At 56.2% G+C, this 16,504-nt stretch overlaps 1 protein-coding gene across 3 annotated transcripts in view; it reads left to right on the top strand.

Moving 5' to 3' along the window:
• The window catches only part of PDE2A (phosphodiesterase 2A), a 92,348-nt gene that overhangs the window by 29,186 nt on the left and 46,658 nt on the right, over positions 1-16,504 (top strand). For 2 of the 3 annotated variants that reach the window (XM_067038829.1, XM_059068971.2), the window contains one exon: positions 8,947-9,008. The exons of the other annotated variant lie outside the window; for it this stretch is intronic. In XM_067038829.1, coding sequence (XP_066894930.1) covers positions 8,947-9,008 — 62 coding nt within the window. The remainder of the gene's footprint in view (positions 1-8,946; positions 9,009-16,504) is intronic. 3 annotated transcript variants of the gene reach the window in all.

Genomic DNA, 16,504 nt, shown 5'->3' with positions numbered 1-16,504 from the left:
ATCTAGGCAGGGTGTGTCTCTATGCCTAGGTGATGTGTGTGTATTGAATTTAATTGGAACCTTGTGTCTGTGCTTGGAGAGGTGAGTGTCGGGTGTGTGAGGTGCGCGTGGGAGGTTGAGTGTGAGTGTGGCGTGAAGTGTGGATGTGTGAGCTGGATGGCTTTTCGGTGTGACACGTGGATTATGTGATCTTCTCTCCTTGTGAGCTGTTTACATGTGAAGGGTATCCAATTAGCTAGGGTATGTGTGGGGAGAAGGGGGCTGGAGGGCTGTGGAAGGTGGTGCAGGGGGTGAGGGAGTGGGTGTATAAGGTGTGTGGGGTAAGGAATGAGGTATGTGATGTTCGGGTGTGCAGAATACAGTAGGTGTCCCATAAATGTTTGTGGAGTGACGTGTGTGTGCAGGGAAGGCTTGGCTGTCATCCTGTTCTCGCTTCCCTCCCAGTTAGGTCCCCTGAGATGCCCAAGCCAGGCTGCCTCTACCCTTTGCCCTTCATCCTCCTCGCTTTCACCAAGGCCTTTGTCTTGGGTTTCCGGCTGAACAGGCGCTGGACAGGCGGGCGGCGGGTGATGTGGAGGTCCTGGAACCTTTGTTCTTTTCCTCTTAGCCTGTCTCATGTTTTGGGCCGGGATTGGAAGGGGCGGGGAGAGGATGCACGTGTCTTGGGCTCACTGTGTTTACTACCACCTCATGGTTCTCCGCAGAGGGTGGGGGTCCAGGCGCAGGCACTGAGGCCTGGGTGGTATCCCTGGTGGCGCCTCCTCGGCACAATAGCAGCTGGGGCTGGGCTGGGAGTTAGGCAAGTTTGCCAACCATGATGTCTTAGTCCCAAGTGTGGCCCAGTGCCCTTCCTTCTCACGTCATCTCCGGGGTGCTGAGAAGCCAAGTGACCCCTTCTGCATGCTGCCCGGTCCTCTTCCCTTCTCTGTGTGGTGCCCAGAGAGGGTCACTGGGCTGGGAGGCAACCAGGAAGACCTCAATCTATCTCCACTTGTGTTGACCCCATATCTGATGGGGGGATAGTTCCTTTCCTCACAGAGACCTTTTTCTGAAAAACGAAGCCAGATCACACCTTTGGGGATCCTCTAGTCTGATGGGCCCAGTAGAAGGATCCAGGTCATACCCGCCAGAGAAAGCTATGGGGAGACGTTAGTGGACAGCCTGCCAACAAGGACTCAAGAGCACGAAAGGCCAGGACTCCCTGTGGTTGGAAGGCACAGAGACCATCAGAGTCAGTCAGGGGAAGGGGCTCAGGGCCAATGCCTCAGCACCACATTCCAGAAGGTTCTCTGAAGTGAGTGGGCTTGAGCTGAGCCTTGAAGGGGGTGTTGGATGGGCAGAGAAATGCGGCCTGAGGCTGAGGAAAATTCTAGCCCAACTGGAAGAAGGGATCTTGAAGGCTGTTGTTCATTCCCAAGCAATACTGTCTGGTTTTGGATGGCCATCCCTGGGCCTCCTACCTTCTCAAGCTTTCATGTCACCTTTTCCCATCCTGTTGTCTTTGGGCAGAATCATCCTTGTCATCATCTTCATCATCACCGTTTAGGCAGCTCTTTCCAAATTCCAAGCTCCTTTCACAAATGTCTCCTTTAACAGGAGCTCATTCTGTTGTCTGAAAGCATTTATTGAGCACCTGCTATGCACCAGGCAGGCACAGTGTTAAGTGCTGCAGTCATAGCAACGACTAAATAGGCCTCATGGGGCTCCCATTTTCTGTGTCTAAGAAACCCCATCTTCGTGGCCCAGCCACACTGTCAGCCCCTCAGGCCTTGGGCAGACGGCCCTCCCTTCTGTTTCCCGCAGCCTGACCTGCACAAGATATGCTCCAGGCATGCATCCCATGGTGTTGGGGTCTGGCTCCTGCCAGAATTCGAGCTCTTGAGAGGCTGGGCTGGGTCTGCCCATCCCATGTGTCCTGAGCTGAGCTCAACATAGATGCTCATATTGATCATCAGAGGTCCCTAACCCCCTGTAGGGGTGGCAGCCCCGCTGCCATCTAGGGAAACTGAGGCCCAGAGCAGAGAGATCTTTAGGGAGCCTCCTCTTAAGACCCTCCTTTGACCGGCGTTACCAGAGACCAAGAGAGGCCAGGTGACTTGTCCAGGTTTCACAGCAAGGTGGCAGGGCTGGTCCTAGAATACAGCTCTCCTGGCTGCCAGGCTGGGCTCCGGCCCCAGCCCCATGCTGTTCCCTGGCTAGCCTCCATGCTGCCTGTGGCGGGTAAATGATTATTAATGACCCCCCTGGCAAGGAGACAGGAAACGTTTCCCAACCACAGCTGGGAACCTGCTCCCTGCCAGCCCCAACCACCCATACCCACCCTGGCCATGGTGTCAGCACTGATGTTAGCTCCGTGCCGCCTTGGCCTTCTTTCTTTCCTCTTGCCCATCCAAACCCCACCTCCCTATCCTTTAAGCGGTAAAGGACAAGAATGAACAGAGCTTTCTCTTTCACATCTCTGTCTCCAACCTGCTTCATCTCCACCTTCTCCCCTGCCCCAAACCAGCCAGAAGTAGCCCCTCCTCCAGGAAGTCTTCCCCAAATGCACCACCAGCCCCTCCAGTGGCCCTGTCCTGGGCTCTGGTCCCTAAATCTCCCTCATTGCAGACTCTGGTCCCACTCTGATGGTTTTCCCTGATGGCCCTAAGGCTGGCTGGGGACTTCCTGTGGCCTGTCCTCAATTTCTGTGTTAGGACTGACATGTGGAGGATCATCCCAAATGCTTCCTCCAGGAAATCCCCAGCCCAGCCCAGGGACTCTCATTCCTCTGAGCACCCCAGCCCTCCCTGTCCATGCCACACACTGTGTACTGCCAGGTCTTAATAGGTGGACAGTTAGTGAGCACCTACTCTGTGCCCAGCAGAGAGGGTAGGTAGAGAGAGCATGGTGGGGGCCTTAAATTTCGGCCACACATTCTGCCAAATCTGAGCAACAAGGCATCTGCCTCTTGGCAGGTAGACAGACCCAGGTACCAGGGCCAAGGGTGGACAGATGATAGGGTGGCGGAGGGGCACAGACAAAGATTGATGCTGGTAGATTGTGTGGGGGGAAGGCAGCAGTGGGGAGAAACTTGGGGGCCATGGTGGGACAGAGCAGGGGCCCCGAATTCAGCCCAGAGAGGGAGGGAGGGCAAGTTGGGAAGCTTCCAGGAGGAAACATTTAAAGTGAGAGCTGAGGAATGAGCCAGGAGAAAGTTCTGGACAGAGAGAAAGAGAGAATGGCGAATGTGAAGGCTTGCTGGTGACAGACAGGGAGGGAAGCATTCCATGGAGCTGGATGCTGGACAGCCAGGGCGGCTGAGTGATGGGATTGGTGTGTGTGTGTGTGTGTGTGTGTGTGTGTGTGTGTGTGTGTGTGTGTAGCATAAGAGATGAAGCTAGTGAGGCTGGCAGGGCCCAAATTGTGCAGGACTTTTATGCCATGTCAAGGAATCTGGACTTTCTCTGGAGGGAACTGCGCACTAGGGGAAGAGATGAAAGCAGGTCACGGACTGTTCAGACCTGCGTGTTATGAAGCTCCCTGGGCCATGGTGTGGGGAGCACATAGAAGGAGTGAGGCAGGAGGCTGAGGCAGTGTGGTTCAGACATGGGATGATGAGGCTGAACAGGGAAAAGCCAAAGTTGGAGGTGAGGGGACAGAGGGGGCAGAGGTAGAGGAAGGAGCTGGTCAGCTGTAGAGGTGAAGGAAGAGAGGGCGCCACCCTGGGGTCTGGGTGGCCACATGAGGGAAGACAGGGTTTGAGGGCACATGCCTGGGCCTGGGTCAGGGCCCCTAAGGAGCAGAAGGTCTCAGAATGGCATCCCAGGTCAGGAGCTTTGAGGCTAAACAGAAACCAGGGGACCTGGATCCCACTGGGGGCTGCTGCGTCCCTGTCTGTAGCGTGGGGACGTGGAATCTGCCCTGGGCGAAGAGCGTTCAGAATTCAAAAATTAAAACAATCTGTAAAATATAATATTGAATAAAATTCAAATTCAAAAATGTATGAGTACATTCCAAAACGAGTTAAAATGTAAATTTATGAAAACGCTAAACATACATCCGTGATGGTTTAATATCAACGGTAAACCTTCACTGCTTCCCTCCTCTTTGATTCCAGCTTCCTTGAAGCTGCTGCCTCTGGTGTGGCTGGACCCCCAGGGGGTCCAGGGCATTCTGGTCTCTTGTTCAGGGCACTTCCTCTGGGGAGCCTGCTCTCTAGCTGGTAGCTTCAGGGGGCAGGCATTTTGCTTTTCCTGTCCTCCACCCTGAGGGACTGGACCCCTCAAACTTCACCCATCTATTGTTGCCTTTATTTGAGGGGCCTGAGTACAGACCCAGGGAGGGGGAAAGGTGAGGGAGTTGCAGGAACCAAGGGTAAGAGGGGTTGGAGAGATGAAGTGCCAGCTGCAGGGCCCAGTGGGGGTGGGGTTAGGAGGGAGGAGAAATGAGCAAAGCTAAAAGAGCAGCATCAGTCTAACTTGAATATCTGTATTTCCTAAAGTAAAAGTTGCGCCATTTCCGGAAGACTGGGTTACCGAGGTCCCATCTTGCAGTCTCGGAGCTGGGCATTGCTGGGCTCCTACTGTCCAGTGATCTTGCATAATGCCACTTTCTGGGCTGCATTTTCTCACCTGTAAAAGGAGGAAGTTGGAGTGGATGAGCTCTTTGGAGAATCTGGTATTGTCCGTTTGTGGGGTTCCAGCCTTCCATGACTCTCAGCTCCCGGCCAGGGCTGTGTGGATGCGTGGTTGTGTGATTCTGACATTCTGTGACTTAAAGATGCTGAGACTCCAGGAGCCGAAGAAGCAGACGTTCTGTGATTCCAGGCTTCTAGGATTTGATGATTTGATGATTCAATGATTCTAAATGGGGTTGCTGGGAAGAGCTGCAACCACCTGCCTTGTTAATGTCGATGTTCAGTTATGAAAAACATAGCAAGAAGCAATGGAGACAGCTTGGGGCGGCGGGGTGGACCCCACCCCCAGGGAGGGAGGGGAGGAGGGGCTGGGTTGGTGTCAGTGGGGAAGGAGACCATCTCAGCCTGGGTTGCATGGATAGTTTCTCCTGCCACAGCAGAACTGGTGTGCGTGTGTGTGCAAGATCCACCACTCCCTAAGCTTTCAGGGTAAGGGGTCATCTCCTTCATCCTTCTGCCTCCAGTCTTCAGTCATTTCAGACTATGGCAGAGAGAAGAGTACCCTTTCCTTCCAGCCCCTAAAGCCTCTGGGAGAAATGTCCACAGTGGAGGAAGCAGAGGCCTGCTTACCCCCACCCTCTCCTTCCCTGGCAGCCTCGGCCTGAGGGGGAAAACAGGACATGAACACTTCCTGGACACAGACACGGGACTGCACGAAGCCCTGCCTGTGAGGGCCCAAGTACAAAGGGCCTCCGCCTAGGGCAGAGGCCAGGCAGCCAGAGGGGCAGTGCGGACATCGGCTAGGGATCCATTGGCACCCCTTGAGCGCAGGCCAAGGAGGGAGGACCCTGCTTGTGCCCTGGGGGTGGCTGTGAGAAGGGCTTACGGGAGGGAGGTCCCAGGCCAGGGGGCCTGGAGGGCTGATGACCGATGGGGGCTCCCTTGTAGCACAGGCCTCCCACCCAGCACAAGGCCAGCTTCTTTGTCCAGCGGCTTGCTGCCTCTTGGATTGTGCACAGTCTCAGCACCCACATCAAAGGTGGGGAAAGAGCCTCCAGGCAGGAGAGAAGGATCTCAGCCCTCTAGAGAGCCCGCCCTGGCTGGGTCCCTCAGAACCCAGTACTGCTGCGCAAGACCCAGCCTGCTGGGTTCACAGATCAAGTGATAGAGGCTGGGAGTTGGCCCCGATCCCACAACACAGCAGGGTCTGAAACACAGCTTCCTGATTCCCAGTCCTGGGAGCTCCCCTTTGCCTGCAGCTTCCCCCTTTCCCCTGGAACACCTGGAGAGCTGGATTGGAGGCAGGACTCAGGTCACGGGGGCAGAGCATTTGTCTGTTACCCACCATCTTTCTCCTCCCACAGGTCAGGAGGCAGGTGGGGTGGGGACAACCGCTCCCTGTCATGCGCAAGGCTGCATTGTCTACCACGTCCTGTCTTGGCCCTGAGGACAGGGTCCCCAGCAGGGAACCCCTCCCCAACTCCCTGACCCACGATGGGCCTCCCTGGGGTTCTCCTCTCTCGTCCTCCTGCCATCCCACCCCTCGCTGTCAGCTCTGCTTCCTTTTAAGCTCTCTCCCCATCTCTATAATATAGATTCCATCTCTGGCTGTCTTTGTGTGTCACTCTCTCCAAAAGATTGTTAGACTTGTAAGGGCCCTAGGAGGTCATCAAGTCCATTCCTTTTATTCTTCAGATGAGGACAGTAGCTCATCTGAAGAATAAAAGGGAGAGGGGAAGGTCCTGTCCAAAGTTACACAGTAGGCTGTGGCAGAGCCTGGGTCACGGAAGCACCCTGTCTTGGCATCAGGCATCTAGGATTTCAGGACTGACTGTGTCATGACCAACCCGACAGGCTTCTCTCCTCAGCCCTGAGCTGTTCTCCCTTTTTTTCTTTGTCCTCTGATATGCTGCCTGGCTGACCCCTACCTCAGGCAGACCCTGCCCTTGGGACACAGACCAGAGCTGGGGACTCCATGACTGGGATGCACATCCATGCACACATGGACACAAAGACACTTGCAACTACATACAGGTCCCAGGTACAAACCTATACCACGTAGTTAGGAGGCTGTCCTGGAACCTAGTGTTCTCTCCTGTGATGTACCACACACCTCCTCCAGGAAGCCCCCCAGGACCTCTCTGCAGTCTTCATCCCACCAGCCCCTTTGTGACAACTGAGTCCTATTGAGCCTAGGTTCCTCCTCTGTGACCCCAAGGGCACGGGTGAGTCTCTCTCTGGTCCTGGAGCCCCTCCTTCAGTGTTCCCTCCTTCTGTCTCAGGAGGGGCTTAGCTTCCTGTGGCTGGGTGGGGAGAGTCCTGAGGTCCCCAGAGGACAGTGGGACAATGGGGAGGCGGTGACAGATGAGACATTGCGTCTTTCCCAAAGTTGGCTCCACCCTACCCTGACCTCCTGGCTGGTGTCTGGGACACAGTCCTGGCCTGTGGACCTCTTAGGACTAGGGTCCTGGTCTGACATGCCACCCCCTGCCCTTTCAGTGCAGAAGTCAGAGCATCAGAGCCCCTGACCTCCAGCAGCAGCTCTCTAATTGGAAGCTGTGGAGGCCAGGTCCCCATGGTACCAGCAGCATATTAACAGAGTGGTATAGATTCCTGGGACCTCTGGGAGGGGTGAGCTGCTCTGAGTATGGGGTAGGCAGGAGGTGGTAAACACTGAGGCTGGGGTGGGATTATGGAGGCGCTGTGAATGCCTAGCCGAGACCCCACTCATCCTGTCCACCTTCCCTGTTCTTGAAGTGGGTGACGGGGACCCAGAGGGTGTAGGGCAGGAGCCTCTTCAGGGAGTGGTGGAGAGCCTGGGGGGCAGTGAGAATCAAGTGAAACTAGCACTGCTTCTTCTCAGGGGCAGGGGAAGGGGCTGTCCTAGGGCAATTCGGTGGTGGTGGGTGGACCATTGGAGACCAGGGTTAAGTAAAGAAGGCTTAGGCTTTCAGACAAAAGGGATGGACCCTGAGGTCAGGCACTTATCTTGGTTCGCATCATTTCCTCTGCCGGACGTGGCTGGGTTAGCGGGGTCATCGCACAGAGGGAAGGAACTGGGCGAGCCAATGCGCACGAGGCCCTGCAGTAGACGCAGGCGCATGCGCGACCTTGCCATGCCCTGGGCTGCAGACAGTCCCCCGTCAAGGCCCAGCCATGGAGCCACAGTCGCCCTGGGAGATGGTCCCGTGTAGACCATCATCCCCCATCCCCCCCAGAGCCATGCATCCTGGACAACACTTGGGCCCAGCTGAAGGCACTGCTGAATAGGGAGACACCCACAGGACACAGGGACACGTTGGACAACCAGACACCTTGCCACAAGCATCCACACGCTAGGTGCAGCTATTATCACCCCTATGGTGCAGCTACTGTCACACCTATGGTCACCACTAAGGAAAACCATAGATTCCAGCAGTCACGGGCAGGTGTCCAGAGCCTGAGTGAGAAGACAGGGGCACCAGGCAGGGAACCCAGAACCTCCCCAGCTCGCCGAGCGCCTGAGGCTATTTCCTAGCAGGGATGGGTGTCTCATCCCCCCTCCCCCTCCCCATCCCCATCACACGCTTCCGAAGCTGCCAAATCAAATCAGCCCCCGCGCCCGCACCAGGCTGGCATAGCGGCCAGCAGCTGACGGGAATGAAGCCAGGCTCAGAATATCCCGCCGCCTGTGCCTGTCTGATGCCTGGGTACGCTTGTGGATGGGGGTGGGGAGGGACAGCCGGCCCCTGGGCAGTGCCTCCCAGAGCGGCTGGGGTTCTGGATGCCACCCAGGCAGTGGGCTCCTGAGAATGAGGAGCTCCTGAGGCAGTGGCTTCTGTGTACCAGCCCTTGAGAAGCCGTGGAATAGTACTTATAGGATGCAGTTTGGGTGTCCGATTGGAGCCCAGACTGGGCTGAGGACTCCCACGTATGGTCCCATTCACTTAGGATTCACAGCAACCCCAGCTGGGAGCCCAGCCCAGTGACTGGGTGAGCTGGGCACTACAAATCCCATTTTATAGACGGGAAGCTGAGGCTTAGAGAGGGGAAGTGAAGGGAGAGAAGCAGAAGTGGAGGGGGACACAGAAGGAGTAAAAATGCGGTTTTCCACTCCTGAGGAGCCCCAGGCTTAAGGAAAGAGTTTAGCTCTGTTCTCAGAGTTGAGGGACTGAGAATACACCGGAGCCAGAGGCCATGGGAAGCAGGGTGCCATCAGGCAAGGCTCCCTGGAGGAGGCCACCTGTGGAGACAGGAGGCCCCAGGTCTGCTAGGGGCTGGGGGAGGGGCAGCCTGGGGAGAAGGGGAGAAGGCCTAGCAGGCCTCAGCCCCTGGCCTTCTTGTCTCTGCAGCCAGCCGGGACCTCCTTGCACAGGAGCCAGTGCCCCCAGGGAGTAGAGACGGCACACTGCAGGTGAGAGCTCAGTGGAGGGAGGAGTGGGTGGGCTTGGAGGGGTGGGGGGCGCAAGCTGGGGGTCAGTCTGAGCATTGCCCCCACCCCTGGGAGGACTGGGAGGCTGGAGCCGAATCCCAGCCCCACCCCCTCCAGCCTAGGGTCGCCCCACACCAAGACCGCCTCTTCCACCCTAGAGTTCCCTCCCCCTGAGGATTCGTCCTCCTCCCAAGTCACCTGGGTGTCATGACTCCTCCCTTGTCCTCCCCACCCTCACCCAACAATTCCCCACTGATTCTCTGCCCTAAATATTTCCTGAACTCCTCTCCTGCTCTCCCTCTGCCTGCCCTAGTCCGGGACTGGTCATCTTTCCCCTGGACAGTCACTGGCTGTCTGCTTTCAGTTGCCCCCATTCTCCATGTGGCTGCCAGAAGGATCTTTCTAACACAAAAACCTGAACTTGTCACTTTTCAGCTTAAAAATCATCCATGCTCCCCCCCCCCCGCTCCCTCTGCAGCCCAGGCAGGTTGCAGTCCCCCCTTCATCCACTCCTGCCTCCCTAGAACTGCTCCTGCTGCCCTCTTCCTCCACTCAGCTTCCCAAATCCTTCTGGGCTCAGCTCTAGCCTCCCCTCCTCCAGGAAGCCCTCCCTGCCTCTCACGCTCCCTCCTCTGAGCTCTCCTGCCCTGGCCATCAGCCGCTGGGGCATTCTGCTGTCTGTGCCTTTAGCACTCTGTTTTCTCCATTATGTGACTCTGTGTGTCTTCCCCTCTGAACATGTGAGCATCTTGAGCTCTTCCTGGGATGTGCCTTTTTCATTCCTGGGTCTCCCACCGCCCTCCAAAGGGTACCTGGTGAGGGCTCAGCGAGTGTCTTTCCTTTGAGATGCGGGGTGCCATCCCAGTCCCTGACCATGCCTTTGGGGGGCCTCATAGGAATCGTCAGTGTCCGTGGGGCCTTGAGCAGCAGAAACGGGGTGGACCGGGGGTGGTGAAGGTTGGCACAGAGGAGGGGTGCGTATGAAATCAGACCAAACAGCAAACCTCAGATGAGCCTCCTTGTGCCCAGGGCCTGGCTGGGAGGAAGGGGAGGCTGTTGCCGTACCAGCCCCTCCTCTGGGCCAGGAGCTTTAAACACACTTCCCTGTTTAATCCCCACAACCTCCCTGGGAGGCAGGGGCTGTTATTCATCTACTTTGGGGAAGCTGAAGCCCAGCAGGGTCACACAGTGAGTGAATCAGAGGCAGAGCTGAGAGTGGAGACCTCGTGCCCAACCCTTGCTCTCTCCCTGCCCTCGGGTGAGATGGCAAAAGACCTTCACACAGGGCCTGGTGCCTAGTGGGGTCAGCGTGGGCTCACTGCTGGGACATGGAGCCCAGCCCTGAGAGTGTGCCTGCAGCTGGGCGCTGGGGAAGGGGGAGAGAGGAGGGGAACAGGAAAGTCATTATTAATTTATTTATGGTTACGGCATTCCCCATGGGGTGGGGGCTCCCCCCAGAGCTGGGACAGATGGTGTTTCTGGGAGCCAGCAGTGTCTCAGCAGCTGCTGCCACCCGCTAGGAAAGACTGGATTTGTCATCCTCCCAGGAAGTGGAGAGGGGAGAGAGCTTTGGAGAAGCTGAAACCATCCTGAGCAATGGGAGCTGGGTCCCAAGGGAAGGAGTAAGGCCCAGGCTTCTTATTTATGCCTCTGTTCACAGCCTCCTTTCCCTAGGCCCTTGGCCATGCTCCCTGCAAATTCAAGTTCTGCCCTTCCTTTCTCCCCGCTCCCCATGAGGCATCCCCAGATCATCCCCATTTGCTCTCTTTGCCTTTCCTTGGCCTGGGTCCTGCTGCCCCCTCTCTCATACTGAGGATCTTGGGCTTTGAGCCCCTCAGTTCTTAGCTCCGTCCTGCCCCCCAGCCCCACACCCACCACAAAGATGGCAGGTGTCTTCCTGGCCTCTGGGCAGAGCCTGCTCTGTTTCTGGGTTTACTTAGCACCCTTTCCCAAGTACCCAGGCCCACGCTCAGCCCTGCGGGGGAGAGACAGGTTGATGCAACATAGAAAGTTTAGGACTGGAGAGAATAGGGACCCTAAGGTGTTGCTCAAACTATTGGGACCGCCGGAGGGAAAGAGGGAAGAGGGATAGGAGACTGATGAGGAGCCCCACTGAGGGAGCAGAGCCTGGGGAGATGATGGCCTCATCCAGTGGACAGACCGTGGGGTCAGATGGGCATGAGTTCAAGTCCCAGCTTCACCACTTCCTAGGTGTGTGACCTTGGGCCAGTCCCTTAACCAGCCTGAGCCTCAGTTTCCTCACCTGTCAAAGGGGGATAAGAAGCTTCATTATTGGACATAATCACTATTATTGGGTATAATCACAGCAAAGCTGCTGGGAGAAGTTCCAAAGACAGTATGTGTGAGGTGCCTGCCTCAGGCCTGGCCCAGAGAAGGTCCTTGGAGGGACTTGATACCCTCCCTGCTTCCCTCAAGGGTGAGATCCTTGGAGCCAGGTCTAGACAGCTGTGCTCTGTGAGACAGGGTACACTGCAGGGCTGGGCTGGTGTTCATGGAGGTTCTGTGGGTACAGCACGTTCTCCTGGCACTGGCAGCACGACAGCCACGAGAGCAGGGCTGCCAGGACCCATTCCCACCTAGCGGGCGTCTGTTCAGCACACCGGCTTGGGATGGCTCCCTGGCCCCTGTGCCAGCTGACCAGCTTGGGGGAGGGGCTCTTCAGGCACAGTCTGCAATCCTCCTTCAGCGCCAGGGCCATTGCTCTCTCTGGATGTCAGGGCTGAGGCAGCTCCAAGTAGTGAGCTGAGTACTCTGGGTCCATGCCCTCTCTGTGCTGGCTCTCAGAGCCTAGATGGGGGCTTGGGAGCCCCAGCTGGGGCAGGGGCTGGGGAATTGGCAGACATGGACAAGGATACAGGTATCCATGCTAAGCACCCTAATGCTCTGCCTGGCATTGACTCCTCTATTCCTGCCCATGGGATAAGGAAAGACCACACCCTTGTCATGGCATTGCCAGCCATGCCTGCTGGACCTCCTCATGTCCATCCCTTGCCCCCAGACATGGCAGTGCTCACTTCCAGGACACCCACTCTTCCTGACTTTGTTTGCACTGACCCCTCTCTCTGGAATGCCTTTCCCTTTTTTCTCCACCTACTCCCTTTTCAAGCCTCATATTAGATGCCACCTCCTCTATGAAGTCCTCTCAGATTGCATCCTCCACCTAGCTCAAGTCAGCCTCTCCTTTTTCCTAGGCACTCACAACCCCAAGCTTCCCTGAGCTTACAGTAGGATAACTTGTTACCCCATGCGGTTATATATCATTTCCCATGTAGTTGTAATGGCTATGTATCCTTTTCCACATAGTTATAAATACCTGGCAGGTAGGAACCAAGGCTGAGTCCCCTTTTTCTCTCCTGGGCCCACATGGTATATAGTAGATGCTCAATAAATGCTTCCTGATGGAATGTGAGTGGCTGTGGGAGGGGGTTTGGTGCAGGTGGAGTAGTTCTAAGAAGGGGGCAGTTGCTGTATTGGGTGCAGTCTTGGAGACTTCCTGGAGGAGGCAGCCTTGGAACTTTGAAGGATGGGGAGGGTCAAGGTCCCTGATGAGACCAGAGATCAGCTGGATAGTCAGAGCCACGTGGTTCACTTCTGAGAGGACCTCCTGAGGGCAACAGGGACCAGCACAGGACTGGGACCAAAAACAGAGAGGAGCCTGGAACAAGGACTCAGGGCGTGCTGCAGGAGGCTGGCTCCATGCTGAGAACCCAGCTCCAAACACCTCTTCGCCCCTGGGTCCTGGTCTGAGGAACGCTTGCTCTCAGAGTCTGGAGTGAGGCTGAGGCCAGCAATGGTGAATAAGTGGGCCCCTGTGGTGGGATAGCCATAGGCAAGGGCAGGAGCCCAGCTGGTCCTGTCCGATAGGATTGCTATGGGGGTTGGAAAAGGCTTTGTAGGTGAGGGGAGCAGCTTGTGCAAGGGCTTGTAGGAAGGGTGCCCCCAGGTCTCCACAGGAGAAGGCTGACATGTGAGTGGAGCCCTGGTTACTATGCAGGGAGTATTGGGGCGAGGCTGGAAGGGCTGCTGCAGGCAGCACTTTCCAGGCTCATATTTAAAATTCTTAAATGAACGCTCCTAATTGGCAGATGTGCCAGCCTCCTCCTGGATTCCACACATCAGGAGCAAGTGGCCTCCATGATGCCCCACAGCCCCGAGGGAGCTGCTGACAACAAGTTGGCCATAGCATCTGGCATCCCTGGGGGCCCGAGGCCCTGCCATCTGTCTGGGCCCACCTGTCGGGCTGCACAGGCCCAGGGTGTGCAGGAACTTGGGCCAGGGAGGCGGTCTCAGCTGCCACCACAGCCTGTTTCTCTGTCTGTCTGTCCATCCATCTGTCCACGTCCCTGACTGACCAAGGACAAGGCAGAGATGGGCAGATGCAGGTCCTGCCATTAGAGAAGCCTAGTCTGAAGGGGGAGGCATCAAGCACCAGGGATTTTCACCCAGAGAAGATGCAGCTGAAGCTGGGCCAGGCTTGTGGGCAGGCCAAGGCCCAGGGAGGGCCCCTTGAGGGCTTGAAGTGGAGGCTCAGAGAGAGGTGGGGACTGACTCAGAGTCACACAGCAGGTCTGGGGCAATGCTGGGCCAGATGCTGTGGGCCCCAGGGCTGGACGAGGTTCCTCTGGCTGGCCCCTCCCCTCCCCCCCACCCTGCCTGGCCCTTGGCTGTAAACACAGAGAGAACAAGTTCCGTTTCCCGGGAAATATTTATCTTCGGCCGTGTGGGGAGCGTGCGCTGGCCTCCGCCTGTCCTTCCTGCGGGCTGGCCTGGGGCAGGAGGTGAGGGGGCTTGGCGGCCTTGAGGGGCAATCTGGGGAGCTCGAAGGCAGGGCCAGGAAGGGCGTGCCCTGCGGCTCCGGCCTGGAGCTGGGGTCTAAGTGCTGGTGTGAGAGAGGAGGGAGCAGGTGGGAGAGAAACCCCCGCAGCCTAACCTCACCCCCTCTCACATTCCTATCTTCATCCCTGCCAACCTGTCTCCTCCGGTTCCTGCCTCCAAGCCTTTGCTCCTGTCTGCTGCCCCCACCTCGGGATGCCTTTTCTTCCACTTCCTTGTCTATTCCAGTCTCAGCTGGCTTCCTCTGGGAAGCCTTCCCTAACTCCCTAACCCCCTAACCCTGTCTCCTCACCCTTTCACACCCAGTCCCTCTCCTCTGGCTCCCAGCAGCTTCAGTCTGAGCCCCTTAAGCCCCGCAGACCAGCTAAGGTCTTGTCCCAAGCCGCTCAGACAATGCAGACAGCTGCGTCCAGGCTGCCCAAGAGTCCCCCTTCTGGGAAGCACAGGCCTGGGCACTCTGGGAGTGGGGCAGGGCCCAGAGGTCACCTCCTTTCAGTGACACAGCACAAGCCCAGGTACACGGGGGATCCAGGTTGATTGAACAGGGGAAAATCCCACGGGCCCAGCGAGGACAGGGGCAGGTAGAGGGGCCCAGGGCTCCTGCCAGCCAGCCGGCTCTTGGGCTTTAGGCTGTGTATCCCAGGCTGGGCCAGGCCTGACTGGGGCCCTGACAACAGGAAATCCTTGAAGGAACAGGCAGTGGCTGAGGACTCTGAGCACAACAGGAAACAGCCTTGACATGGGGCAGCAGCTCTGGCGACTGGACCCAGCAAGGTGGCGGGGCGGGGGGGGGCTTGTGGGACCCAGGGTGATGCTGAGGGTGGCACTGAGACACTGATTGTGGGGCAGCGGGTATTCTGCTGTGTGATACTGAGGTTGTGAAATCCTGGGATACTTTGTGAAGCGTGAGTGCGTCACTGCGTGTGACACTGAGTATGTGACCCTGAGTGATACCAAGTGTCTGACACCACTTGTCCAAGACTGTGTGAGGCAGTGGATGTGCCACCAAGTGTGTGACACCGATACTGTGTGATACTGATTTTGTGATGCTGAGTGACCAAGTGTGACACTGAGGGTGTGACACTGTGTGGATGAACTATGTAAACACAGATGAATGACACTGTGCAATAACAGGTGTGGTCCTGAGTTTGGGGCTCAAGTGTCTGACACTGAATGGTCAATGTGGGCCCCAGGCATATGGTGAGTCTGAGTGTGCGACCAAGGGCGTAACACAGAGTGACATCAAGTGTGTGAAAACCAGGGTGTGATATTGTGGGACCCTGACCCTGACATTGGATGTGTGATGCTGTGTGTAATGGTTGTGACAACGTGAACTGTGAACACACGACCCTGTGTGTGACACTGTCATGGGAAGAGCCCGATGGGTTCAGGCAGGGAAATGACATGATCCAGTCCATGATTTTGAAAGAGTCTGTACTCTGGCTGCAGAGTGTATGCGGAGGACCAGTTGGAGGGGCCAAGAGGAGACGTGCAGACAGTTGGAGGCTGCTGCAGCCACCTAGGCAGGAGATGGTGGTGCCTGGGCTAAGGGGTGGGCAGAGTTGGAGAGAAATGGACAAACGTTGGAGATATTCGCAGGTAGAAATGACTGAACTTGCTGATGAATTGGAGGGTGAACCAGAAGGAAAAAGGGAGGATGGCTGCCAGGTTTCTGGCTTGAAGAACCAAGGGATGGTTGGTGGAGATGTTACTGGGATGGGTAAAGACTCGGGGAAAGTCAGGGTTCATGGAATGGGGGAGGACAAGGAGGTAGAAGCTGACAGACCTGTTTCGGATGTAAGTCAAACATCCAGGAGAAGACGTCCAGTGGGCAGCAGAGGCCAGGCTGGGGATATATTTGGGAGTCAGCAGGCAGAGCTGGTTTATTAAACCACGGACCTTGCTGGGATGACCTAGGGAGAGAGTGTAGTGAGAGAAGAGGTGAGGAACGAGGACTGAGCCCTGAGGTGAAGAGGAGCAGCAAAGAGACAGAGGAGGAGCAGCCAGGGAGGTGGAGGAGACCAGACAGGTGAAGCCAGAAGTCACGGGAGGGGAGAGGTTCAACAGGGAGGGATGCTGCCACGCTGTCAGGTAAGGTTGGATCAGGGAGATTGTGCTGGGCTGGGCCACGTGCTTAAATAAGCCTGGCAAGAACCCTGTTGGTGACAGGGTGGGGCCAGAAGCCAGATGGCCTGTGCAGGTGGTAAGTGGAGGTGAAGACAGAGCATAGTCAACCCTTTGGAGACCTTCCACTGTGAAGGGATGCAGAGGAGAGGCATGGTGGCTGCAAAGAGGTGTGAGGTCAAGGGAGAGTGCAATTTTTTTTATTATGGAATATTTTAAACACACAATAGGAGGGAGAAGAATACAATACGCTTGCCATATACCCATCACCCAAATTTAGCAGTTATTAAGATTTAGACATATTTAGTTCATCTACCCCTCTTTGCATTTTCCTTTCTTGAAATACTTTATTTAAAAATTTTTAAATTGTGATAAAATGCACATAATGTAAAATTTACCATCTTAACTATTTTTAAATGTAGAGTTCAGTGGTGTTAAGTACGTTCACATTGATGTGCAGCCATTTTCCAGAAAGTTTTTCACTTTGCAAAACTAAAACT

This window comes from Kogia breviceps, chromosome 7 (assembly GCF_026419965.1).
Source record: "Kogia breviceps isolate mKogBre1 chromosome 7, mKogBre1 haplotype 1, whole genome shotgun sequence".
Classification (NCBI taxonomy): Eukaryota; Metazoa; Chordata; class Mammalia; order Artiodactyla; family Physeteridae; genus Kogia; species Kogia breviceps.
Note: the sequence above shows the minus strand (reverse complement) of the source record. Positions and strands in the feature narration are given on the sequence as shown.